Genomic DNA, 23,953 nt, shown 5'->3' with positions numbered 1-23,953 from the left:
ACTCAGAAATCTGCCTGCCTCTGCCTCCCAAGTGCTGGGATTAAAGGCATGCACCACTACTGCCTGGCAAGTTGTTTTCATTTTATAGATAAGAAAGCTCTGGTAAAAGGTCAGGTTGTTTCTTTGAACTGACGTGGCTACCTTAGGGTAAAATGACATTCTGAGGCTTGCCTGCATTCCGGACATTTACAGAAGAATCACAAGCTCATGGCCCCCTGGGTCATATAGGAGACATATATGAGGTGGCTGCATGAGTAAAGCACCTGCTGACAATCCTGAGAACTTCAGTCTGGATTCTGGGACCCACCTGGTCAAAGGAGAGAAAGAACTTTTCCTCTGACTTCTATTCAGGCACTGTGGCACAGCCTCCCACCCCCTCAGTAAATAAATAAAAATCAAACAAAATAAAAGCAGGGAGAAAATAGAGCACCATATATTTTTCCTGGCTCTAAAGCAATGCCATCCGTTTGCAGTGGGACTGAAGAGGAAGAAGTGCATGCAAGGCACATCATGGAAGAGAGGCAATTCATAAAAATGAAACAAGGCAGTTGAGTTGCTTTTAAAGAAATTAGTAATCTGTAGGGAAGTTAATCTTTGATTAAACTTCCGCAGAGGATTCCTAAAAGGTGTGCAAGAAGTTCTAGATGAATTACTGATGGTAGTTTAAATGGGCTGGAAAGAAGGCTTAGCAGTTGAGAGCTAAATTGTGATTTGTATTGCTATTCCTTTAAAAATGGGTCTGGAGAGATGGTTCAGTGGTTAAGCACACCTATTGCTCTTATAGAGGACCTGATTTGGTGCCTAGTTCCCATGTTAAGAGGTGCACAGCTTAACTCCAGCTCCATGGGATCCTACTCCATGTCTATGTGTGTGCAAACACACAAGATTAAAACTAAAGTAAACCTTAGGGGGAAAAAGTGTGTACTGTTCTTCCACAGGATCCAGTTTCAGTTCTGGGTGCCTTGAGTCACCTGCATCTACTCCCCACAACATACACAAATATATGTAGTTACAAATAGTCTAGTCAATCAATCAGTCAATCAATCCTTAGGGCTCCGGACATGGCTCAGTGATTAAGAGCACTTGCTGCTCTTGAAGAGGGACCTAAGTTTGGTTCTTAGCATCCACGGCAGGCAGCCTCCAACTGCTGTGGCTCTAGCTCCAAGGAATCTACTACCTTCCTTTGGCCTCCCTTGGCACTGCACATTTAAAGTTCATTCTAGAAAACTTAGAAAATGGAGTGGGCAAATGACTCAGTGGATAAAAGCACTTGGCAGGCAAGGTTTACAACCTGAGTTCAATTCTGGAACCATGGAAAGGGGGAAGGAGAGAAGTGACTCCACAGAGTTATTCTTTACCTCCGTATGCATGCCATTTGGGTGCACACATTACACACATATACACACTAAAAAAAAGGAAGGAAAATCAAGAAAAATTTTAAAATAGAGAAAAAGCATAACCTTTCGTAGATCCAGCCCTCATTAACTTTTTTCTTTCTATCTCCTTTATCTTGCAGCAATTATCTTCACATAAACAGTTATGTATTTCTAAGTCTGGTTTAGTGATTTCAGACTAACAAGATTGATCACTAGAAAATGATGTTCCAATAGAAGAACAAAACAGTGTTGCAAATCAAACTACAAGGTCAGCTGAGCAGGGTGGCCGATGCCTGAGCCTAGCGCTCAGGAGGTGGAGGGTTAGGGTCAGGAGTCTTAAGATTAATTTTGGCTGTAAAGAAGGGTTGTGACCAGCTTGGGCTACATTACACACAATTTCAAACAGACAGATAAATACAAATAAAAAGCAAGATAAAACTCTAGTATCCATATAATGTAGTTTAGATTTACACAGACTATTTGGTAAGTGAGTGGAAAGCTAATGTATTTTGATGTGAGTTAATTTCTTTCATCTGACTCCCCAACTATTATGATTAGTATGTACTCTATATTTTCTAGTTAAATAACAGCTTTCTTTATATTAATATTTTCCAAATCTCCAGTACATATGGTTATGCCTGGATGTATGTCCTTCTGTATTACTGTTCTAGTACTAGTTTGTGGTTTCTTTTTTATCTAACAGTGTGTTACAATAAACCTGTATGAAGGTGAGTGTCATTTAAAGAAAAATTCCTCTGTGGTTTGACTAGATAACACATGCATGAGGTACAAATTTAAAAGGTACAGAGGGTGTCCAGTAAAGAGTCAGTCTCTCACCCCCATCAGATGGACATCCTGTGGCTTTAAATGGTAATAGTATTTATTATCTGGGTAATACACTCTTGGGATTTATGCTTCTGACTTTTATAGAAACCCAAAGGGGATAGGTTATACAATTTTTATTTCTTCAGTATTGTTGGAGTGCATTTGCTAAGTTCAAATACACTGAGGGGGAGTGGGTGATGCAGAGAGCTTTAAGAGTTGTTCTCCACCCTCCTAACACTGTGGCCTTTAATACAGTTCCTCAAGTTGTGGGGATCCCCGACCTCACAGTTACCTCATTGCTACTTCATCGCTGTAATCTTGCTGTTATGAATGTAATGTAAATATCTGTGTTTTCCAGTTGTCTTAGGTAATCCTTTGGAAAGGGTCCTTTGGCCCTCCAAAGGGGTCTTGACCCACTGGTTGAAAACCACTACTTTAGAGTTTAGTTAGGGAGCAAAATGAGCCATTTATGCACAAGGGGCAGCTTAACTGGCAGCAGCAGGTGAGTGAGTTAAGGGAGAGAGTAAAAGAGAAGGCAGTTACAGATAGAATGAGAAATGCAAGTAGACAGGATTCTGGTAGTGACTTCCTACGGATAAATGTGGGAAAATGTGGTCTTGAAGTCTAACCAATATGTTCATATTCATATTACTTTATGATCATAAACCTTTCCAGAGTTTTCAGTCTCAGCCTGTCTTAAGTTTTATTTTTTGAGACAGAGCCTTGTATAGGCCAGGCCAGTGGATAAGTTTTAAACTCCCGATCTCTCTTGCTGGTTTTGAACCTAGGACCCTCATGCAGGTTAGAAAAATACTTCTTTCAATTGCTCTACCTTCCCAGCCCAGAGTTTCATCTTAATCAACTTCAAAACAAGTTATCTTTAGGCATGTATTGAAAGTATTTTCATTAGATGAATATGCCAAGTACTGAATTTACAGTTAAGTCTTAACATTTGCTTATTGGGATGGGAAAAGAGAGAGAATGACAGATAAGTTTGATAAGGGACTTTGGGCACATAAAAGAGAGGACTTACCTGGACTTAGCTTTTGAGAGAGAGTTGTCGTCTGAGAGGCAGAGAGGTGTGAGGGTGTGTGGTAAGAAAGAACAGCACGGCAGAGGCCGTTTGTTTGGAGTAATAAAGAGACCAGGTTTATAAGACCTGGAATCTAGCTTGGCTGAAGGAAGAAGCAGCACGATAGACGTTTATACTCTAGAAAGACTACATTGCTTTTCAATAGGAGATGGAGTGGAGCTGAATGAGAAGAAAGGAGTAGATCAGGGTCCTACTGCTCTAGAGAGATTAGGGTGGACAGTGGACGGAGCTGAAGGGACAGTAGAAATGCAGGTGTGCCACAGCCTGAGAACTGTTTAGCAATCAGTAAATGGAAGGTCAGGTGAGAGGACAAGGAGCCAGGTATGACTGCGTGTTAGGCATTATTGTGATTAGTGATAGATAGCATCCTGGATGAAGGATGGAGTTCAGTGTTTTACATGCCAGGTTTGAAGTAGCTAAAGACATTTAAATGGAGATGTCCTTTGGATCTTATAGGATCCTAGGTGGGGATACAGATTAGGAATTGTCCTCTAGCTATGGGTGAAAGGTCTCAGTTTTTATAATCCTCTTGGTTGTGCTCTGTTTAGCCCCAGCCCTGCTTTCTCTCCCCCACCTCCATTTGCCCTCTAGTCCTTGTGAACTATGTGCCTAGTTTTTTGAAACCCTGAGACTGTCGATTTCCTCTGATGCATTCCCTTCCCCTTTACCTAAAAGCTCTTTTCCCTCATTCATGGGTCCCCCAAACCCCTCTTTCTCAGACCAGATCTCACTATGGAGCCCGGGTTGGCCTTGAACCCTTATGTAGACTAGGCTAGCCTTGAATTTACAGAAGTATGTAATATATGGTTAATAGAAGTGGTGACAGCTAAAGAGTACGTTTTAGGGCTGGAGCTGTGGCTTATTTGGTAGAATGCTTGCCTGGGTTCTATCTCCATACCACGTAAAACAACCTGGTGACACATGCCAGTATTTCAGCACTTAGGAGGTGGAGGAAGGAAGGTCAAAAGTTCAAAGTTACCCTGACTTAAAGTTTTTTTCTTTTTTTACATCTCTGCAGTAGCTCAAGTGTGCAAAATAACTAAAAGAGGGGGGGTGGTTTGGGCTGGAGAAATGGCTCAGTGGTTAAGAGCACTGACTGCTCTTTCAGAGGTCCTGAGTTCAATTCCCAAGAACCACATGGTGGCTCACAACCATCTGCAGTGGGATCTGATGTCCTCTTCTAGTGTCTGAAGACAGCTATAGTGTACTCACAGACATAAAATAATAAATCTTAAAAAAAAAAAAAACCAATAAGCCAAAACTAAACAACAACAGCAAAAAGGTTGCTTTTTTTGTTTTGTTTTGTTTTGTTTTTGGGATAGGATTTTCTCTTTGAGTAATCTTGAAAAGAATTGGAAATCACCTAGGAATAATATGGCAGTTTTAGTGTTGGGGCCCAGGTTCTGTCTATATAGTTCCTCTACCATCCTTAGAGCATTATACTGTTCATGGTAGCTTGTCATGACATTATGTTTTAGAAAAGCATCAGAATATTGGAAGAAAGGGTGGAAGGCATGTTGCATGTCCATTTAAAGGCGTGCCCAGACTTGCCTACTTCATTTCTATTTCATTTATCAGTGGATGTTCGTTTTATGTATCCATATATTTGAACTAACCATTAAAATTTCTTATCTGGATCCATGAACAGAAAAAGTTTGGTCTAAGCAAAGTGAAGAGGTAAATGTACTGCAGAAAATTTTATGTAATATCAATTGAGAGACTTAATTAGGTACATTATTATTGGGATAAATCATCAGCTATTTAAACATACTTCCTGCCGGGCAATGGTGGCACACGCCTTTAATCCCAGCCCTTAGGAGGCAGAGGCAGGTGGATTTCTGAGTTCGAGGCCAGCCTGGTCTACAGAGTGAGTTCCAGGACAGCCAGGGCTACACAGAGAAACCCTGTCTCGAAAAACCAAAAAAAAAAAAAAAAAAAAAAAAAAAAAGAATTATAAAAATACTTCCTATTTATGTGTATGTGTGTATCTCTTCTGTATACCACATATATGTGAATGCCTTTGGAGTTTTGAAGAGGATCTATTGGGTTCCCTGGAATTGAGAGTTAATAGATGCTAGGAGCTAAACTCTACTCCTTTTAGAAAAGCCCCACTCATTCTTGACTTCTCCAGTTCCATCATCTGCTATTTTTTAAAAAGTTGTACAGCATCGTAGTGATATGTTTACTGATATAGACTGGTCTTAGTGATGAGGCTTCAACCCAGGGTCTTGAACATGTGAGGCATGTGCTTTGTTGTTTTCTTTCTCTCTCTCTCTCTTTTTTTGTTTTTTTGAGACAGGGTTTCTCTGTGTAGTCCTGGCTGTCCTGAAATTCACTCTGTAGACCAGGCTGGCCTTGAACTCACAGAGATCCACTTGCTTCTGTCTCCTGAGTGCCAGGATTAAAGGCTTGCACTGTGCACACATGCACAGCTCTCCCCCAACCCCCCAACCCCCCAGCCTCCCATACTTGTGAGGCATGTGCTTTTACAACACTGTTACATCTCATCCCTGGATTTTAAGATTGTTGGCTTCATTTTTAGCTGAAAAAAAGTGTTTTGAATTGAAAAAGAAATGTTTTACTTACATTATGTTTCATCCTTTTTATAGCAAAGTTCTCATATAGATGTGGTTCGTTTTCCATGTGTGGTTTATATCAATGAAGTCCGAGTTATACCCCCAGGAGTACGAGCCCATAGTGGCTTACCTGACAACAGAGCATATGGGTAAGTCAACTCTTTGTGCTTTTTTTATTTTTTTTTTTTTAAACTTAAATATGCTTCCCCCATACCCCCTGCACCGCCATTTCTCCACCCTGGTTGTGTGGTATGTTGAGACACTGGAAACTCCTAAATGATTTGAACATAATTTGTAGTCCAGGCTGGCTGGTCTTGAACTCACAGAGATATGCCTGTCTTTCTTTCCAGGGTGCTGTGATTAAATGTGTGTGTCTCTATGCCCTGCCATATTTTTCTTATTTTTAATACATTTGGTAGTGCTAAGGATCAGACCTAGGGTTTATTGTATGCTAGATAAGCAGTTTATCATTGATCATTCCCAGCACAGGTGAAGTGATTTTTTTTGATGTGACTTTTCCTTTTAAAATAAAAATAATTAATTTTAATCTAATATATATGTGTGTGTATACGTGTGTGTGTGTGTGTGTGTGTGTGTGTTGTCTGTCTGTATGTATGTGTGTATCATGTGTATGCCTATAGAAGTCAAGAGTTGTCAAATTCCCTGAAACTGGATTTAATGGGTGATTTTGAGCCCCAGTGTAGGTGCTAAGTTCTCTGCAAGAGCAACAAATGCTCTTAACTCCTGAGCCATCTTTCTAGCCCCTTGTTTGAATATTTAAAAATGTGTATTTCTGTTTGTTTTGTGGGAAGGGATTGACTCAGGGCCAGTGATGTACTCTACAGTGTTGTTTCCTTACCTTTCCTTTCTTAAAAACTTAGTTTGAGACACTCTCACTAAGTTTTCCAGGCCACTTTTGTAGGACTCTACCTCAGTCTCCCAAGTAGCTGAGACCATAGATATGTACTACCATGCCTAGCTTACACTGTACATGTGACTTTGTGTATTTGTATGTACACACGCAGATGCATTTGTATGCAGAAGCCAAGGCCAGCATCAGGTGTCTTCCTCATGCTCTCTCCACATTATTTTTTAAGCTACTATCTCTTGCTGAACTGTTTGGCTAGACTGGATGGCGAGCAAGCCCCTGGAATTTTCTAACCTCTGATCCCCTGCACCCAGTATGGTTGCAGACAGTGTGTTTATGAGAGTGATGGGAGTGTGAACTTGGGTCCTCTCTGTTTTTGCAGGAGGTATTTTACTTATTGATTCATTCGCCAGACTCCCTATACATATACAAATTTGTAGCTTCAAGTAAGCCATTGATTGTAATTAGCAAGTGATTATGTGTTACTTTCTTGGGTTAGGTGGGAAATAAAATGTAAGACTGGCATTCCTAACATTAGATAACTTTAATAATTGACATAAAAGGGGGGTCGATTTTTGTGATGTGAATAATCACTATTTTCTAATTTTAGTACTCTAGGTTGGAGATAGAAGCCGAAGCTTGGCCGTGAAAATGTGAATATATATGATAAATGAATTTTAAAAACTCTTAGCTTATAGCATAGGCCCTGGTTTTTGTATATTGATATATTACATTTCGGGGTTTTTATTTATTTTTTTTTTGTTTTTTTTTTGAGACAGGGTTTCTCTGTGTAGCCCTGGCTGTCCTGGAACTCACTCTGTAGACCAGGCTGGCCTTGAACTCAGAAATCCGCCTGCATCTACCTCCCAAGTGCTGGGATTAGATACATTTAGTTTTATTGATACTATTTGTAACTCCATTTCTGTTATATAACATAGTTCAACCTGCTACTTACTGGTAAGTATTATGGGACAGATTGAGGGTTGAAGTTCATTTCTTCCTAATTGTGGAAAATTTTTGGTATTTATAGAAGTAGATGTGAAAGTCTTCAGAGGTATCATTCAGAAATTACAATGTAAAATATAAAGCAATTAGATTAATTAGTTTTTAATAGATCTCATACATTTTTTTTCCACATTTAAGGAATTTAGGAGAGGTAAAATTAGCTTAGTTGGTAGAATGCTTGCTTAGCATGCACAAAACTCTGCATTTGATCCCAAAGCATGGCATAAAGTAAGTGTGGCATGTCTATAATCCAGCACTGTGAAGGTAGAACCTGGAGGATTTGAAGTTTAAGACCAGCCAGGGCAGTGTAAGATGCTGTCTGGAAAAACAACAATCACAAAAACTAAACTAAAATGTAAATTGTGCAGGGAGACATGCATGAATGTCTGACATTGGGGAGAATCAGGCCTTCAAAGTACTCTGTGGCTACATAGCAAGTTGAAGGCCAGATGGGGCTACAGGAAAGGTGGGATATATCCCGTAACACCTTCCACTCCAAAGGGACTAGTGTAGCATGTAATTATTACAAAACAATCCACATTATCACAGGCTACAGTTATCCCTATGCGGTGGTCTGCCCAACTTCCCACCGTTTGCTTGCCAGTGAAGTGCTGGCATTCCCAGTCATCTGTCCCCTGTGGCTGGTCTGCCACGATTTGCCCTGTATAAAGAAAACTCCCAGAGGCTTGTAAGCTATCAGTCTGATTTATAACAGTAAATTCTTAATCCCCAAAATGCCCACTGACAGAACTCAAAACTCAATTGAGATTGATATAAACTGCCCACCTAGGTTGGACAAATGTGCCTTACTTTACTCTATTGCTCTTTTATGATATCCATAGCTACCTGTGATTCTTTCAAGCCATGTGGATCCAGTTCATCTTCCTTCCTAAAGGTTCCATCTCATCTCCTTGTCTCAGTCTCTCTCTCTGTCTCATGTCTAAAACTCCCAGCCTGCCTTCTTTTTCTACTGCCCAATCACAGGCTCTAGTCTTCTCTTTCATCTGTCCTCACCTGCCTACAGACAGCAATTTACAGACTAGTATGACTCAATTGGTTAAATTCTGACTGCACAACTATGAGGACCTGAGTTCAATCTTAGCACCCGTGTTAAAAAGAGAATGGTGATAGCAGAACCTGTAATCCCAGCACAGAGAAAGCAGAGATGGGATTCCTGGGGCCTGTGGCCAGTCAGTCTAGATGAAGCAAGCTCCAGGTTCCTAAGAACAAACGTGAACTGGAAAGCAAACTGAGGAAGGCAGCTACACTAACCTCTAGCTTGTCCTCAGCTGCTGTCCTTCCTTTCTCTTTGTAGTCAGGACATAGATTGGAATCCTTACCTCTGCTGGGAGTGGGTTGGAGAGTTTGCTCGGAGCTCCCTTCTGTAGCTGTTTGGGAGAAGTTGCCATTCCTTACTAGCAGATGCTCTCTATGGAGGTCTGTCCTGCTCAAGTCATAGCAGAACTTCCTCCAGAGTGAGCGGTGCACAAGTGCGCATTCGCAGGAAGAAGCCTTCAATAGTGTGCCCTGTAACTTATTATTGGAAGTGACACACTGAGAGTTTTACTCTATTCTCTTAGTCACAGGTTCTAGAACAGTGTAGGAGGGGACTGTATAGGTTCTGAGTACCAGGAAGCATGGGTCACTGGAGACATCTTGATGCTTGGCCACCACGGCAGGAAACGTCTATGTCTGTCCCTTGCAGAGAATAACTCCCTGTTTTTAGCTGGGGGTGAATGGCTCCTTATGTTGTAATGAGATATAAAAGTACCAGAAACATTTACTCATGCTTAACATGTACAACAATCAAGTTAAGGATTAATGGAGTAAAACAAACATAAGAAGAAACCTGCAGGGAACCTTTTTACACATTTTTATTACATATTTAACTTTATGTGTGTATGTGTGTGGCCTTTCATGTGTCATGGAATTATTGGTGGAAGTCAGAGGACATCTTGTGGGAATCAGTTCTCTTCTTCCACCATGTGGGTCCCAGGAACTGAGGCTTATCATCTACAGTGGCAACTGTCTTGTCTTATGAGCCATCTCAATGCTGTGAAGCTTGAAATCTATTCGTTTTTGGTTTGGTTGTGTTGTTTTGAGACAGTTTCTCTGTGTAGCCCTGTGTCTCCTGGAACTTGCTCTGTGGACTAGGCTGTCCTCAAACTCCGAGATCAGCTTGTTTTTGCCTTCCAAGTTGACCACCACCACCTGGCAGAAAGCCTGGAATCTTAAACTCAAAAGTACTTTATAATTTTTTTTCCTCACAGTAAGACTTAGAAATACATAGATAAAACCAAAATTCCTATATTCCTGTCCTGAAAGGATCCAACCTTTTTTTTTTCTTCTTCTTTTTTTGGTTTGGTTTTCAAGACAGGGTGCAGGGTGTTTGTCTCTTGGCTCTTCTAGAACTAGCTCTGTATGTAGACCAGGCTGGCTGGCTGTGCTCCTTGGTGATAGGATCAATACAACCCAGCCTGATGTATTTTAAAAAGATTTATTTTGATTGACTGATGGATTGATTGACTGCTTGGTTTTCAGACAGGGTTTCTCTGTGTAGCAGTACTGACTGTACTGGAACTATCTCTGTAGACCAGAGATCTGCCTGCTTCAGTCTTCAGGGTGTTGAGATTAAAGGCATGCACCACTTCTGCTTCTAATTTTTATTTTTAGTCCCCCCTTCTCTGCACCCTACCACTGTGTGTTTGTGTGTGTGTTTGTGTGTGTGTGTGTGTGTGTGTGTTTGTGTGTGTGTGTGTGCGCGCGCGCGCGCGCGTGCGCACGCGCGCGCGCATATGGGTAAAGGTGTCCATGGAAGCCAGAAGAGGGAATTGGATCTCCTGGAGTTAGAGTTACCTGTAGTCGTGAGATGCCCAGGATGGTTTCTGGGAACCAAACTTGGGTTCTCTGCAGGAGCAGTACTTGCTTTTAACTACTGAGTCATGTCTCCAGCCCCTTTTTTGTTCTTTGCATTCTAGCTTGGTTTTCATTGTATAGCTCAGGCTGGTCTTGAACTTGTAGCAGATTTCCCAGCTCACCTTCTTACCTTTCTAAGTACCAGGCATACAGGCACACACCACCTTAACTGGCTTTGGATTTTGTTAGTATTTTCTTTCCTTTTTTTCCTTTTTCTTTTTTGAGATGTTTGTGGAGAGGATGTGTGGATGTGGGTATGGGCATGTGTATGGAAATTGTAGGGAAGCATTCAGGAGATAGTTCTTTTTCTATTGTATGGGCCTGGGGATTGCATTGAGGTTATTGGGCTTAGTGGTGGGAACCTTTGTCATGTGAGCCATTTTGCTATCCCTGTTAGATTTATATGTGTGCCTTCTTACTTCTGATTAAAAATTCATTTTAAATAATACTTAGATGACTTGAGAATTAGATAGGACTCTGCTAAAATAAGCATGTCATTTGCTTTTTTTAAATTTAAATCTTTGCAGTAGTACATACTGTGTTTTTTGTTTTACTGTAGGAACTAATTGTTAAAAAGGCTGACATGTTGTTCTTGTTTGTTTTACAGGGAAACATCTCCTCACACATTTCAACTAGACTTATTCTTCAATAATGTAAGCAAACCAAGTGCTCCAGTTTTTGATAGGTTGGGAAGGTATGTACATACATACGAAATAACTGTCAGGAACCTTACTGAGTCAGAAAGCAAACAAACTCCTGTGATGCAGATAGTACGAAGTATCTGGTGCTAGACACAATTTTCTCTGTGGGGATTATGAGAATGCTAAACTCATGAGAATCTTAATAACAAAAAAGCTTAAGTGTGAAATAATAGCCATCTTTTGTTTGTTTTATGTGTATGTGCATGGATCATAAACAAGACACTACTATTTATTACTAACCTGATCTGGAAAAGGCAGCTTTTTAATTCTTAAAAAGTATATTAGGCAAAGTAACCATTGAATGAGTTTAATAAGAACTCATTATAACATGAGAAAAATTAAACTTAGCTTAAAGATGCAAAAAATACATTCCTACCAGGAATTAGCAGATGTTACTCATTCTTTCCTGGTCCTCTTAATTTCTTAGGAAATTACATTGACAATTTAACATCTTTAAAACTCAGGACTGTAGACAATTAAGCATAAGCTCTACACTGAGCAGTATCCTCCAACTGTAGAGTGAGGACTTTTTTTAAGTTTTGGTCCCAATATACTTTTTGGGGGGAAGTGCTAGGGATTGAGCTTAGGGCTTTTGGATGCCAGGCAAGTACTCTTATCACAAAATGACATCCTCAGCCCCAAAGTGTGCATTTTGTTACACATAGTGTACAGCTGGTAGAGTATAATGCTGTGGTTCTCTATTTGACTGTTCATTATTAGATTTATTTGGAAGTGCTTTTAAAATCTCAACTAATATGTGTGTTTATCCCAAACCAATTACATCAGAGTCTTTTGTGGCTTGAAAAAATTATATTGAAATATTGAAAATAGAAAAATGTGAAAAAGTATTTATTTTTGTTTTTTATATCACTTTATTTCAACTCGAGTACCTCAAAATAAAACTAAAGACTGGTGAAAACTGTTTTTCTTATTAATTTTAAGTTATTAAAAAATTGTACAAGTTCTGCTAAGAGATGAACACTTAAATAAAGTACCTGACATGGTAGATTTCATATAATGAAAATACGTAAAATAATGCAGTATACTGAACTGATGAAAACAGACTTTGGGGGGAAAAAGTCTGTAAGATTATTACTAATAACATTATAGCAGTTTATAGAATGTAGGAAATTGTTTAATATAGTTGTATACAGGAGCAACAGAAGCCCCTTTCTTTCTTAGGGGGAGAGAAAGAAATTACCAGCTGCTTTAGTAACTGTACATTTTGTGCACTGTTAACAGTGTTTTAATAAAATAAGACACTGTAGTGCATGTGCTGTAGAGCCAGGCCGTGTCTGGAAGTACCTGCGGCCCCGCAACTGCCCTTGAGCACTCTCAGTACCTGGCCTGCCTGTGGCAGAGACCCCAGCACAGGGCCACAGGTGCTTGCCACGGTGCCGCCTGGGGAAGTGAGGCTTTACCTGTTATTTTTATGTGTACATTTCACGGTGAGGGTGTATGGGTCAGAGCACAACTTTGTGGAATTGGTTTTCCCCTTCTGCTGAACTCGGGTCAGTGGACTTAGGCAGTAAGTGCTTTATGCAGTCAGCCATCTCACCAGTCAGAACTTCATAATTTGTAATATTTATTACTTGAGCCTTTGTGTTTCTTCTTCCCCTTTCCACAGTCTGGAATATGATGAGAATACGTCTATCATCTTTAGACCAAACTCAAAGGTAATTCTTGACGTGACCTTTTCACCTTGTTTCTGCTGTTCTTGCTTCTGTTCAGCTGTTGATCTAAGTAAGTTAGTGACACAGAACTGGACCCAGTGTTCCAGGATGCTATCTCTTGTCTGGATCTTGCAATTATAGGCTGCTTTAAAAATCCCATTATTCTCTGTCCAAACAGCTTGAACCATTTTATGGTAAGTATGAAATAAAGTATGTTTTTAAAATGATAAAGTACTGGGGCTGTAGAGATGTCTCAGTGGTTAAGAGCACTTGCTCTCACAGAGGACCTGGGTTTGGTCTTTAGCACCCATATGGTGGCTCACAGCTGTCTGTAACTCTGGTTCCAAAGATCTGATGCTCTCTTCTGACCTCCCCTGACATAAGGCATGAGTGTACTGTACATACATAAGCATATTTAGGGCTTCTCTTTTATTTGGGTAGATAAGTTTATAGCATTCAGACCAGTAACTTATTACTAGATATTTCTATGACCTGTTAAGGTTTTTGTTGTTGTTGTTGTTTAAAGAGATTTATTTTTAAAAATTACTCATAAGTATCTGTATGTGGGTATGTGTATATATGTGTCCTCAGATCTTCCTGGAGCTAAACTCACCGGCAGTTAGGAGCTGCCTCCTGTGGGTACTGGGGATTGAACTCAGGTCCTCTACAAGGATAGTACTTGGTCTAACTCCCCGGCAGTTAGGAGCTGCCTCCTGTGGGTACTGGGGATTGAACTCAGGTCCTGTACAAGGATAGTACTTGATCTTCTGAACCATCTCTCTAGACTCTTTATGAAAGGTTTATTATTTTTTAATTTATTTTATTGTTATTTTTTATTTATGTGAGAACACTATAGCTGTCTTCAGACACACTAGAAGAGGGCATCGGATCCCATTACAGATGGTTGTGAGCCACCATGCGGTTGCTGGGAATTGAACTCAAGACCTCTGGAAGAGCAGTCAGTGCTCTTAACCACTGAGCCATCTCTCCAGCCCATTATTAAAATTTTTTAAAGATACACTTTTCATATTCTTTCACATCAATAATTGTTTTATTTCTTTATGTACCAAATGTTGTTTTAGTTAGAGTCATGTAATGGGAGATCTAAAATACAGAAATAATGTAGGACCACTTAGTTTGAGAATTAACTCTGGGTTATATGTATTTAGTCCTTTGCATCCTGTTTATGCAAATTTATCTTCTTTATTTGTTTATGTTCCTTCCAATAGGATTCCTTTTGGCTTGCTTTTATATATATGTGTATGTATACACACACACACACACACACACACACACACACACACACACACACACACATACATATATATATTTTGGTTTTTCGAGACAGGGTTTCTCTGTGTAGCCCTGGCTGTCCTGGAACTCACTCTGTAGACCAGGCTGGCCTCGAACTCAGAAATCCACCTGCCTCTGCCTCCCAAGTGCTGGGACTAAAGGTGTGTGCCACCACTGCCCAGCTTACATATATATTTTTAAGGATTAATTTTTATTTTGTGGGATTGGAAAGATGAGTGAGTGGTTAAGAGTGTGTACTGCTCTTGTAGAGGGCCTGAATTAGGTTCCCAGCACCCATGTCAGGGCGCTCACAGCCCACCGTAACTCCATCTGCAGAGGGATCCATCTATTGCCTCTGATCTGCAAGAGCACGTGCACAAGCACACACACTAATGAAAGTAAAATAAAATCTCTTTAAAATTAAAAATTGTTATTATTTTGTGTGTGTGTATCTTTTTGTATGTATCTTTGTTGTGTGTGTTTATCTGTGTGTGTGTATGCCACCCATGAATGTGTGGATAGCCATGTAGATCTGAAGGGAGTACTGGATTTCCTGGACAGGTGGTTACAGGTCTGTGGGTACTGGGATCCAATCTTGGGTCTTATGGATGAACAGCAAATGCTGCTAACACTGAGCCATTTCTTCAGTCCAATTTTTATTTTTTAAGACAGGGTGTCATGAAGCTCAGAGTAAGCCCAGGATCACTAAGTAGCCAAGGTTGGCTTTTTTTGTTTGTTTGTTTTGTTTTTTTATTTTTTTCTCGAGACAGGATTTTTCTGTGTAGCTCTGGTTGTCCTGGAACTCACTCTGTAGAGCAGGCTGGCCTTGAACTCAGAAATCCACCTGCCTCTGCCTCCCAAGTGCTGGGACTAAAGGCGTGCGCCACCACTGCCCGGCAAGGCTGGCTTTTCAATTCCTGAACCTTCTGCCTAGTCTCTCATGTGCAACATACCCAGCTTTGCAGTGGGATGTCTGCTCAGAGTTGATAATTAGTCCCGGGTATCGTCTTTGAGCTTTTCTCCAGTTCCCTGGAAAGTCCACCAAGGAGATTAATGATTGCTTTCATCCCATAGTGCCTCCAGAAGGGGCTTCTGTGACACACACTACTTCATCTCTACCCAAGAAGATAGCCTGTGAAGAGAGTTTAGAAGTCAAAGGCTTTGGTTTCTAGGGCAAGTTTCTTTTTTCTTCAATTAAAAAACAAAATAAAACAACTTTTATTTTAAAAAGGTGAAAATGAATAAAAATGCCACACACCAAAGTTAAACAGACTAAAGTCTATATATCTTAGTAAACTTCTATGCAGTTAGCATAGGCACTCAGGAGAGAAGGTGTGGGGCTTGTATCCTTCCTTCCTATTTATTTATTGACTGAGACAGTTTCTTTGTGTAGCCCTGGCTGTCCTGGAACTCCCAAAGTGGACCAGGCTGGCCTTGAACATAGAGGCTCACTTATCCCTGCTTCCCGAGTGCTGGTATTAAAGGTGTGTGAAACCACCTCATGTCTAAATTTTATACTTTCAATATCAAATATGTTTTGTGTGTTAATCCAACACCAACCTCAAAATTATCCATGATAGAATTAGAACTAAAAACAATTAGCTTTCCATCTTCTTTCATAATCCTGCCCGTTGCCTGCATCCAGCCTTTGTCTGAGCACTGAGATACCAGACACACGCTGCTGTGCTCAGCTTGAGTGCAGGCTGTTTTCAGACTCTCACTTTCTGTTAAGGGATGGCGGCTTGTTGTGACCCTTTTCAGTAATGGGTGGAGTAATGATTAAATTATAGAAATGTAAGCTGTTGTATAAGGAGATACTGAGGACTAATGGTGGTAATAATCTTTGATCTTTTGTGATGAAAACATTTTTTTAAGAAAGACAAGTTTACTAGGCAGTGGTGTCATCCAACCTTTTTTTTAAGATTGGTTTATTTTATGTATGTGAGTACACTGTAGCTGTACAGATGGTTGTGAGCCTTCATGTGGTTGTTTGGGAGTTGAATTTAGGACCTCTGCTCACTCTGGTTACCCCTGCTTGCTCAGGCCTAAGATTTATTTATTATTACACATAAGTACACTGTAGCTGACTTCAGATGCACCAGAAGAGGGCATCAGATCTCATTTCAGATGGTTGTGAGCCACCATGTGGTTGCCGGGATTTGAACTCATGACCTTCGGAAGAGCAGTCAGTGCTTTTACAACTCCCCTGGGACATCTCATCAGCCCCTGTGTCATCCAACTTTAATCCCAGTGAGTTTGAGGTCAGCCTGGTCTACAAGGTGAGTTCTAAGACAGCCAGGCTGTTACATAGAGAAACCCTGCTTTGAAAAGCCAAACCAAACCAAACCAAACCAAACCAAACCAAACCAAACAAATAAAAAATTCTCTGCACTTGGGAGGTAGAGATCTAGGCAGGTAGATCTCTGAGTTTGAGACCAGTGTGCTCTACAGAATGACTTCCAGGACAGCCAGGGATACACAGAGAAACCCTGTCTTGAAAACCAAACCAAACCAAACTGAACCAAAACCAAAAAACCCAGAAACAAAAAACAAAATAAAGAAAAGAAAAGATGGGCTGGAGAGATGGCTCAGCGGTTAAGAGCACTGACTGCTGTTCCGAAGGTCCTGAGTTCAAATCCCAGCAACCACATGGTGGCTCACAACCACCTGTAATGAGATCAGATACCCTGTTCTAGGGTGTCTGAAGACAGCTACAATGTATTTAGATATAATAAATAAATATTTTTTTAAAAAAAGAAAAGACAAGTTTATTGAGTACTGCAAGGGGTGGTGAGATGGGTGTCAGTGGGCTAGATAGCAACCTGAGTATCACTTGTAGCTGAAAGTTTGCTTGTGAGAGTTATTCATTTTATGGCTAGCTATTTGTGAGCATATATCCCTGATTTCGATGTGAGAAGTGCTAAACAGCTTATGGAGCTTTATCATTTTGGAGACAGGGCTCCAAACTTTAGGCTGTTTCCTTTCATGACTTACATAGTTCATTCTTAGTTTTCTTCTTTTACTTGAGAGCTTGCCCATGTTCTTTGAACAAAGTTGACATCAACTATGGACATGGAAAGACTTAGTCTTAGCATGGCCTTACTTAGGTCCAGGCACTGGAAGACCATGTAAAATTGGTGTCTGTAGGTGAATTTCACCAATATTGGCCTTTTGCATTGTCAGCAATGCTTGTATTTATTTTTGCTTATTTTAGTTAAAATATTTATTTTTAGCCAGGAGTGGTGGTACATACCTTTAATCCCAGTACTTGGGAGGCAGAGGCAGGTAGATCTCTGTGAGTTTGAGGACAGAGCTAGTTCCAGGACAGCCAGGGCTACACAGTGAAATCCTACCTTGAAGAAGAAGAAGAAGAACAACAACAACAACAAAAATCTATCCATCTGGGTTTTTTTTTGTCCTCTGGGTCTGTATACCATGCAAACGTGGTGTCATTGAAGAGCCAGAAGAGAGCATGACATTCCCTGGAACTGGAGTTATGGATGCTTAAGAGATGATATGTGTGCTGAGAATTGAATCTGTGTCTTTAAGATCATCAGTGTTCTTAACTGATGAACCGTCTCTTCAGACTCTATTTTTATTTAAATTAAGAAATAGGTATGTGTATATGTATTTATCTGTGCATGCATATGTGCACTTAAAGCTTAAATGCTCTGGAGACCAGAAGGAGGCACCAGAACCCCTCAGAATCTAGACTTACTAGGAGTTGTGAGGCTCCTTACGTGGGTGGTGGGAACTCAACTTTATGTCTTTTAGAAGAGCTACAAATACTCAACTCCAGAGCTGGACCTCTAGTTCCTTCAGCAATGCTTTAAAGACTATAGTGAACTATAAACTAGTTTAATATCACTTTGCTTTTGGAATATTAAAACACTAATTTGAGATCTATTACCATCCCTAAAAATCAGGTAAATACAGATGGTCTGGTACTAAGAGGCTGGTACAACTGTCTGACCCTGGCGATATATGGATCGGTAGATAGAGTGATAAGCCATGACAGAGACTCTCCACCACCTCCACCTCCACCTCCACCTCCTCCCCAGCCACAGCCGACTTTGAAAAGGAATCTAAAACATGGTGAGAAGTTGAATTTACTTTTCCCAGTGAAACTGCCATGTTCTGTTATGGATAGCAAGAAGAGTTGATCCAAAGAGCTTTTCTCCTTTTTTCTCTAGCTTTGTATCAGATGTGATGTATCTGTCAGTCTCCTTGTCACTAAGAGTTCATTTTTATTTTATTTTCTTCCTCAGTTCTTCTGAAGAGGTAGTTAGCTTGCTTGCCTGCTTTTTCAGGCAGGGTCTTAGTATGTAGTGCTAACTGGTTTAGAACTCGCAGAGATCTGCACACTTGAGTGCAGAGACTAAAAGTATGTGTCACCACACCTGGTTCTGGAGTGCATTTTAAGCAGTCCCAAAGCTCTTGGGCTGGCTGACTGACTGGCTGGCTTTTTGTCTGTCTGCCTGCCTGCCTGCCTATCTGTCTTTCTTCCTTTCTTTGTTTCTTCCATCTGTCCTTCTTTCCTTTCTTTGTTATTGGCCCCATTTAAAATAATTTAATCCTAATAGAGGTGTGTGTGTGTGTGTGTGTGTGTGTGTGTGTGTGTGTGTGTGGTCCACCCTGGCCTCTAATTTATTATCCTTCTGCCTTATGTGATTGTAGGCAAGCTTCACAATGCCTATTTTTTATTAATTTTTTCTCTTTTTTTCATCTTAAATGTTAAGCCCAGTTACTCTTTCTTCTTAAAAACCCTTTTATTTTTCTATACTGATAAAACATTCCTTTTTAAAACCAGATTATGAACTCTTTATGAGAAAAGAATATGTCTTACATTTGTTCCTTTAACCTTATCAGAGCTGTGTGTGTGTGAGTATGTGTGTGGTATATGTACTGTATTTGTTATTTGTATGTGTGTTGTATTTGTATGTGGTGTGTGTTTCTATGTGTGTGAGTATGATTGTGTGTGGTGTGTGTTTTTATGTCTGAGTATGAGAGTGTGTGTGGTGTGTATACGCATGTGTGTGTGTTGTGCTTGCTGGCTTTTTTTTTGAGATACTGTGGTTCAAACCCAGGAGCATGTGCGTTGTCAGTTTCTACCCCAGTCCATACCACAGATTATGTAACTTTTTATCTATTGAAAGACATTTGAGTAATTTTTAATTTTTGACAGTTAGAATGAAATAGAACTTTGTCTTTGCTTTCCTGTCTGAATTAAGTCTTCATGTTTCCAGAGTATTGTCTTAGACTCTGTCACATTTTCATGTGTGTGCAGTTAAAAATTCTAGATTAGTCAACAAATTTTTTATTTAAGTCTCTAGGCAGGAAAAGTTTGTATTATCGTTCAGTTCTGAAGATAAGTTCAGATGATAAAAAACATTTTTTGTGAGTTCATTTCAGTATACTTTAATAATTTGAACATGTTGCTTCCCATCTATAGCTGATGGTGAGAAAGAAGATCAGTTTAATGGAAGTCCTCCAAGACCCCAGCCACGGGGACCAAGAACCCCTCCTGGACCTCCCCCACCTGATGACGATGAGGATGACCCTATGTCTTTGCCAGGTAGAAAGTCTGTGCTAGGGGCTCCTTCCCCACTAGTGATCCCTGGTGCTTCTCTTATATTGTTTTTGGAGACAGAGTTTCTTTGTGTAGTCCTAGCTATCCTGGAGCTTTGCAGATCAAATTGGCTTTAAACTCAAAGATCCACCTGCTTCAGCCTCCTGAGCTGGAATTAAAGGGGTACATTACCAGGCCCAGCTCAAGTGCTGCTTATTAATAAAAGCCTAAGGTGATCAAATCTTGATGGTTGCCTATTCTCCCCAGGCTTTCTCATCCTGTCAGGGGATTCTTTGTGGTTTTCCTGTTGGCAGAACAACTTATTAAAGAGTGTTAGTTAATATGAAGTTATACTGACAGTGCTTTGAAAATAGAATATTGATATAATATTATATAGCAGTTAAACATAACTAGTGTGTATTGGTAAAAAGAAAATCAGCTTAATAATTTAAAAACTGAAAAGAATTTTGCATATACTACAGAGCATAAAATACTCTTAAAGTAGATTATTAGTTGTCAGTACATGAAGTTATATAATGAATATTATGAGTGGGACTTATTTTTATTTTGAGTTAGAGTTTCATGTAGTCTAGGCTGGCCTCCGATTTACTATGGAGCTGAGCCTGGCCTCAACCTCCTGATCTTCCTGCTTCTATGTCTCAAGTGCTAGGATTAGAAGCATATGTCATCATATCAGTCTCAAGTTATTAATCTACCATTTTTAAAAAGAGCATTGGTAGCCAGGCAGTGGTGGCGCATGCTTTTAATCCCAGCACTTGGGAGGCAGAGGCAGGTGGATTTCTGAGTTCGAGGCCAGCCTAGTCTACAGAGTTTAGTTCCAGGACAGCTAAGGCTGTACAGAGAAACCCTTGGAAAAAAAAAAAAAAAAAAAAAGCATTGGTGAGCTAAGTCATGCAACATGTGTTATGTGTCTGAAGCTCTAGTCCTGCTGCCTTATGATATCTGCACCATTGAACAATTTGCTTTAAATCTCATTTTTTTCAGTGTCTGGTGACAAAGAAGAGGATGTTCCCCATAGAGAAGATTACTTTGAGCCCATTTCTCCTGATAGGAATTCTGTCCCGCAGGAAGGTCAGTACTCCGATGAAGGGGAGGTAGAAGAGGAACAGCAAGAAGAGGGAGAAGATGATGAAGATGATGTGGATGTAGAGGAAGAAGATGATGAAGATGAGGATGATTGCCATACAGTAGACAGTATTCCTGATGATGATGAGGAAGATGAAGAGGAGGAAGGTGAAGAGGATGAAGAAGGTGAAGGTATGTAAGTTTAGCTAGGGCTTTCTGAGTGTAAGCAGTAGACACTAAGTGCATGCTGCTTTGGGTATTGTAGAAGGTCATAGTAGCAGGAAGTAGGTTGGAGCTCTAAGGGTCATGGAGTTTGACTTCAATACATGACAGCAAATGAGGTCCCTGCCTTCTGCCTTTATTCTCTGTCACCTGACTCCTTTATGTGACGGTGTTACTCCTCTTTGTCACTAACCAGCTCCAGTGCTTGACTCTGTCATTTCCCTGAGGAGAGGTCTGATTTGGCTTATACATGAGTTGTTACTTGGTACCATGCGCATTTGTCAGGAAGCAGGATAGGCGTTGATGTATCATGAGCTAGGCCAACTTTCTAAAGATAGATGCCACAAAAAGACTTTAACAAAATACTGTGGCACTTTCAGAAATGTGTCTGGGTAGCTCAGTTTAAGTACATGAGGCTAAATGGTGTGATTCTTTGATTAGGTTTTAGTATTCCTTTAAAAACAAAAGGTGATCAATTTTTGTTAATTGACCAAGAAAAAAATTAATTAACCAATTAACTCAAATATCTTTTTTTTCAAAGATTTATTTATTATTATAATTAAGTACACTGTAGCTGTCTTCAGACACACTAGAAGAGGGCATCAGATTGCATTACAGGTGGTTGTAAGCCACCGTGTGGTTGCTGGGATTTGAACTCATGACCTTCGGAAGAACAGTCAGTGCTCTTACCTGCTGAGCCATCTTACCAGCCCCAAGATTTATTTTATTTATTTTATGTGTATGAGTACACTGTAGCTGTACAGATGGCCATGAGCCATCATGTGTGTGGCTGCTGGGAATTGAACTCAGGACCTCTGCCGACCCACTTGCTCTGGCGTAATTCACTGTAGCTGTCTTCAGGAGCACCAGAAGAGGGCATCCGATCTCATGACAGGTGGTTTCGAGCCACCATGTGGTTGCTGGGATCTGAACTCAGAACCTTCGGAAGAGCAGTCAGTGCTCTTACCTGCTGAGCCATCTCGCCAGCCCTTTTTATTTTTATTTTTATTTTTATTTTTTTTTTGGTTTTTCAAGACAGGGTTTCTCTGTGTATCCCTGGCTGTCCTGGAACTCACTCTGTAGACCAGGCTGGCCTCCAACTTAGAAATCTACCTGCCTCTGCCTCCCAAGTGCTGGGATTAAGGGTGTGTGCCACAACTGCCTGCAAATATCTTTTAAAAATTCTTAATTTGCAAGAAATGACATGCAGTACTAAACATAAAGTGACAATTTACCTTAGCTTTAAAAAATAAGTGAAGGTTGTTTTGGAATTATAGGGGTATTTATGAGCTACATCATTACAAACATTTGTGAGCTCACAGATGCCCCCGTAATTCTAAAACAACCGTCACCCTCAGTACTTTTATAAGATAAATACATAATTAAATTCTAAGTGTTACATTTTTTTAGCTTCCTCCATTCCCAGATTGCCAAGTAATGTTTAGATTTTTGTGTACAATTTGGCAATAGTCACATTTCATCCAGTAGTTTTCTTAGGCAGGGCAACTTGGCAGAGAAGGCAAGAATGAACAGGCTAACTTGACTCACAATGTATCTGGGCTGTTAGAGAGTCAGATTCCCAAAGATTCATCTTTTCATGAGATAAGGATGAGCAAGAGAGGACTGGAGCAATTTTTAGGAACTTTTCTTTTTGGCAGGGGAGGACTATCTTTTTAAAAAATTAATAACTAATTAATTAATTCACTTTACAACCCAGTATCACCTTTCTTTTCCTCCCAGTACTTCCTCATGCAAGTCTTCCCCCTATTCCAGGTGAGAATATTCCTATTCTCAAAAGAGAAGGGGAAGCTCCCCTCTGGATGTCACTCCCCTACTAACACTCCTCTTGCACATCAAGTCGCTGCAGAACTAGGTGCATCCCCTCCCTCTGAGGTTAGACAAGGTGGTCCATGGCTCAGTGGCAGCCCCTGCTTTGGTTGTTGGGAGACCTGCATGAAGAGCAAGAAGCTTATCTGCTACGTATGTACAGGGACCTAGGTCCAGTCCCTGCTTGCTCTTTGGTTGGTGATTCAGTCTCTGGAGCCCTTGTACTGGCTGTTTTTGTGTGCCAACTTGACACAGGCTGGAGTTATCACAGAGAAGGGAGCTTCAGTTGGGGAAGTGCCTCCATGAGACCCAGCTGTGGGGTATTTTCTCAATTAGTGATCAAGGGGGTAGGGCCCCTTGTGGGTGGTGTGCCATCACTGGGCTGGAAGTCTTAGGTTCTATAAGAGAGCAGGCCAGTAAGGAACATCCCTCCATGGCCTCTGCATCAGCACCTGCTTGAGTTCCAGTCCTGACTTCCTTTGGTTATAAACAGCAATGTGGAAGTAAGCTCAATAAACCCTTTCCTCCCCAACTTGCTTCTTGGTCATGATGTTTGTGCAGGAATAGAAACCCTGACTAAGACAAATTGGTACCAGGAGTGGGAAATTCCTGTGACAACCTGACCATGTTTTGAGGAGGACTGTGGAAAGACTTTGGAACTTTGAACTAGAAGAGCTGCTAGTTGTTAAGAACTCTGTGGGATGTTCTGTAAGAGCTTGGAAGATCATGTTGAGAACAGTGCAGAGATGAGGCCTGGCTTATGAAATTTCAGAGGGAAGATTAAAGACTCTTACCAGGGCCATGTTGTTTTGGTTGTGAAGATTCTGTAGTTTTGGTTAGGTGGGGCTGAAGTATCTGTGACTAACAAGATACCAGAACTACTAAAGTGAAAACTTTGCATTACTGGGACTATTGATGCTGGT

At 40.5% G+C, this 23,953-nt stretch overlaps 1 protein-coding gene across 2 annotated transcripts in view; it reads left to right on the top strand.

Moving 5' to 3' along the window:
- Nucleotides 1-23,953, top strand: part of Virma (vir like m6A methyltransferase associated) — a 67,872-nt gene that overhangs the window by 2,723 nt on the left and 41,196 nt on the right. For both annotated transcript variants that reach the window (XM_031366603.1, XM_031366602.1), the window contains exons 2-7: nt 5,904-6,019; nt 11,267-11,353; nt 12,988-13,036; nt 18,253-18,421; nt 19,779-19,901; nt 20,901-21,173. In XM_031366603.1, the coding sequence (XP_031222463.1) occupies nt 5,904-6,019; nt 11,267-11,353; nt 12,988-13,036; nt 18,253-18,421; nt 19,779-19,901; nt 20,901-21,173 (817 nt within the window). The remainder of the gene's footprint in view (nt 1-5,903; nt 6,020-11,266; nt 11,354-12,987; nt 13,037-18,252; nt 18,422-19,778; nt 19,902-20,900; nt 21,174-23,953) is intronic.

Source organism: Mastomys coucha, unplaced genomic scaffold (genome assembly GCF_008632895.1).
Source record: "Mastomys coucha isolate ucsf_1 unplaced genomic scaffold, UCSF_Mcou_1 pScaffold14, whole genome shotgun sequence".
NCBI lineage: Eukaryota > Metazoa > Chordata > Mammalia > Rodentia > Muridae > Mastomys > Mastomys coucha.
The sequence above is the reverse complement of the archived record's forward strand: the minus strand, read 5'-3'. Positions and strand labels throughout refer to the sequence as shown.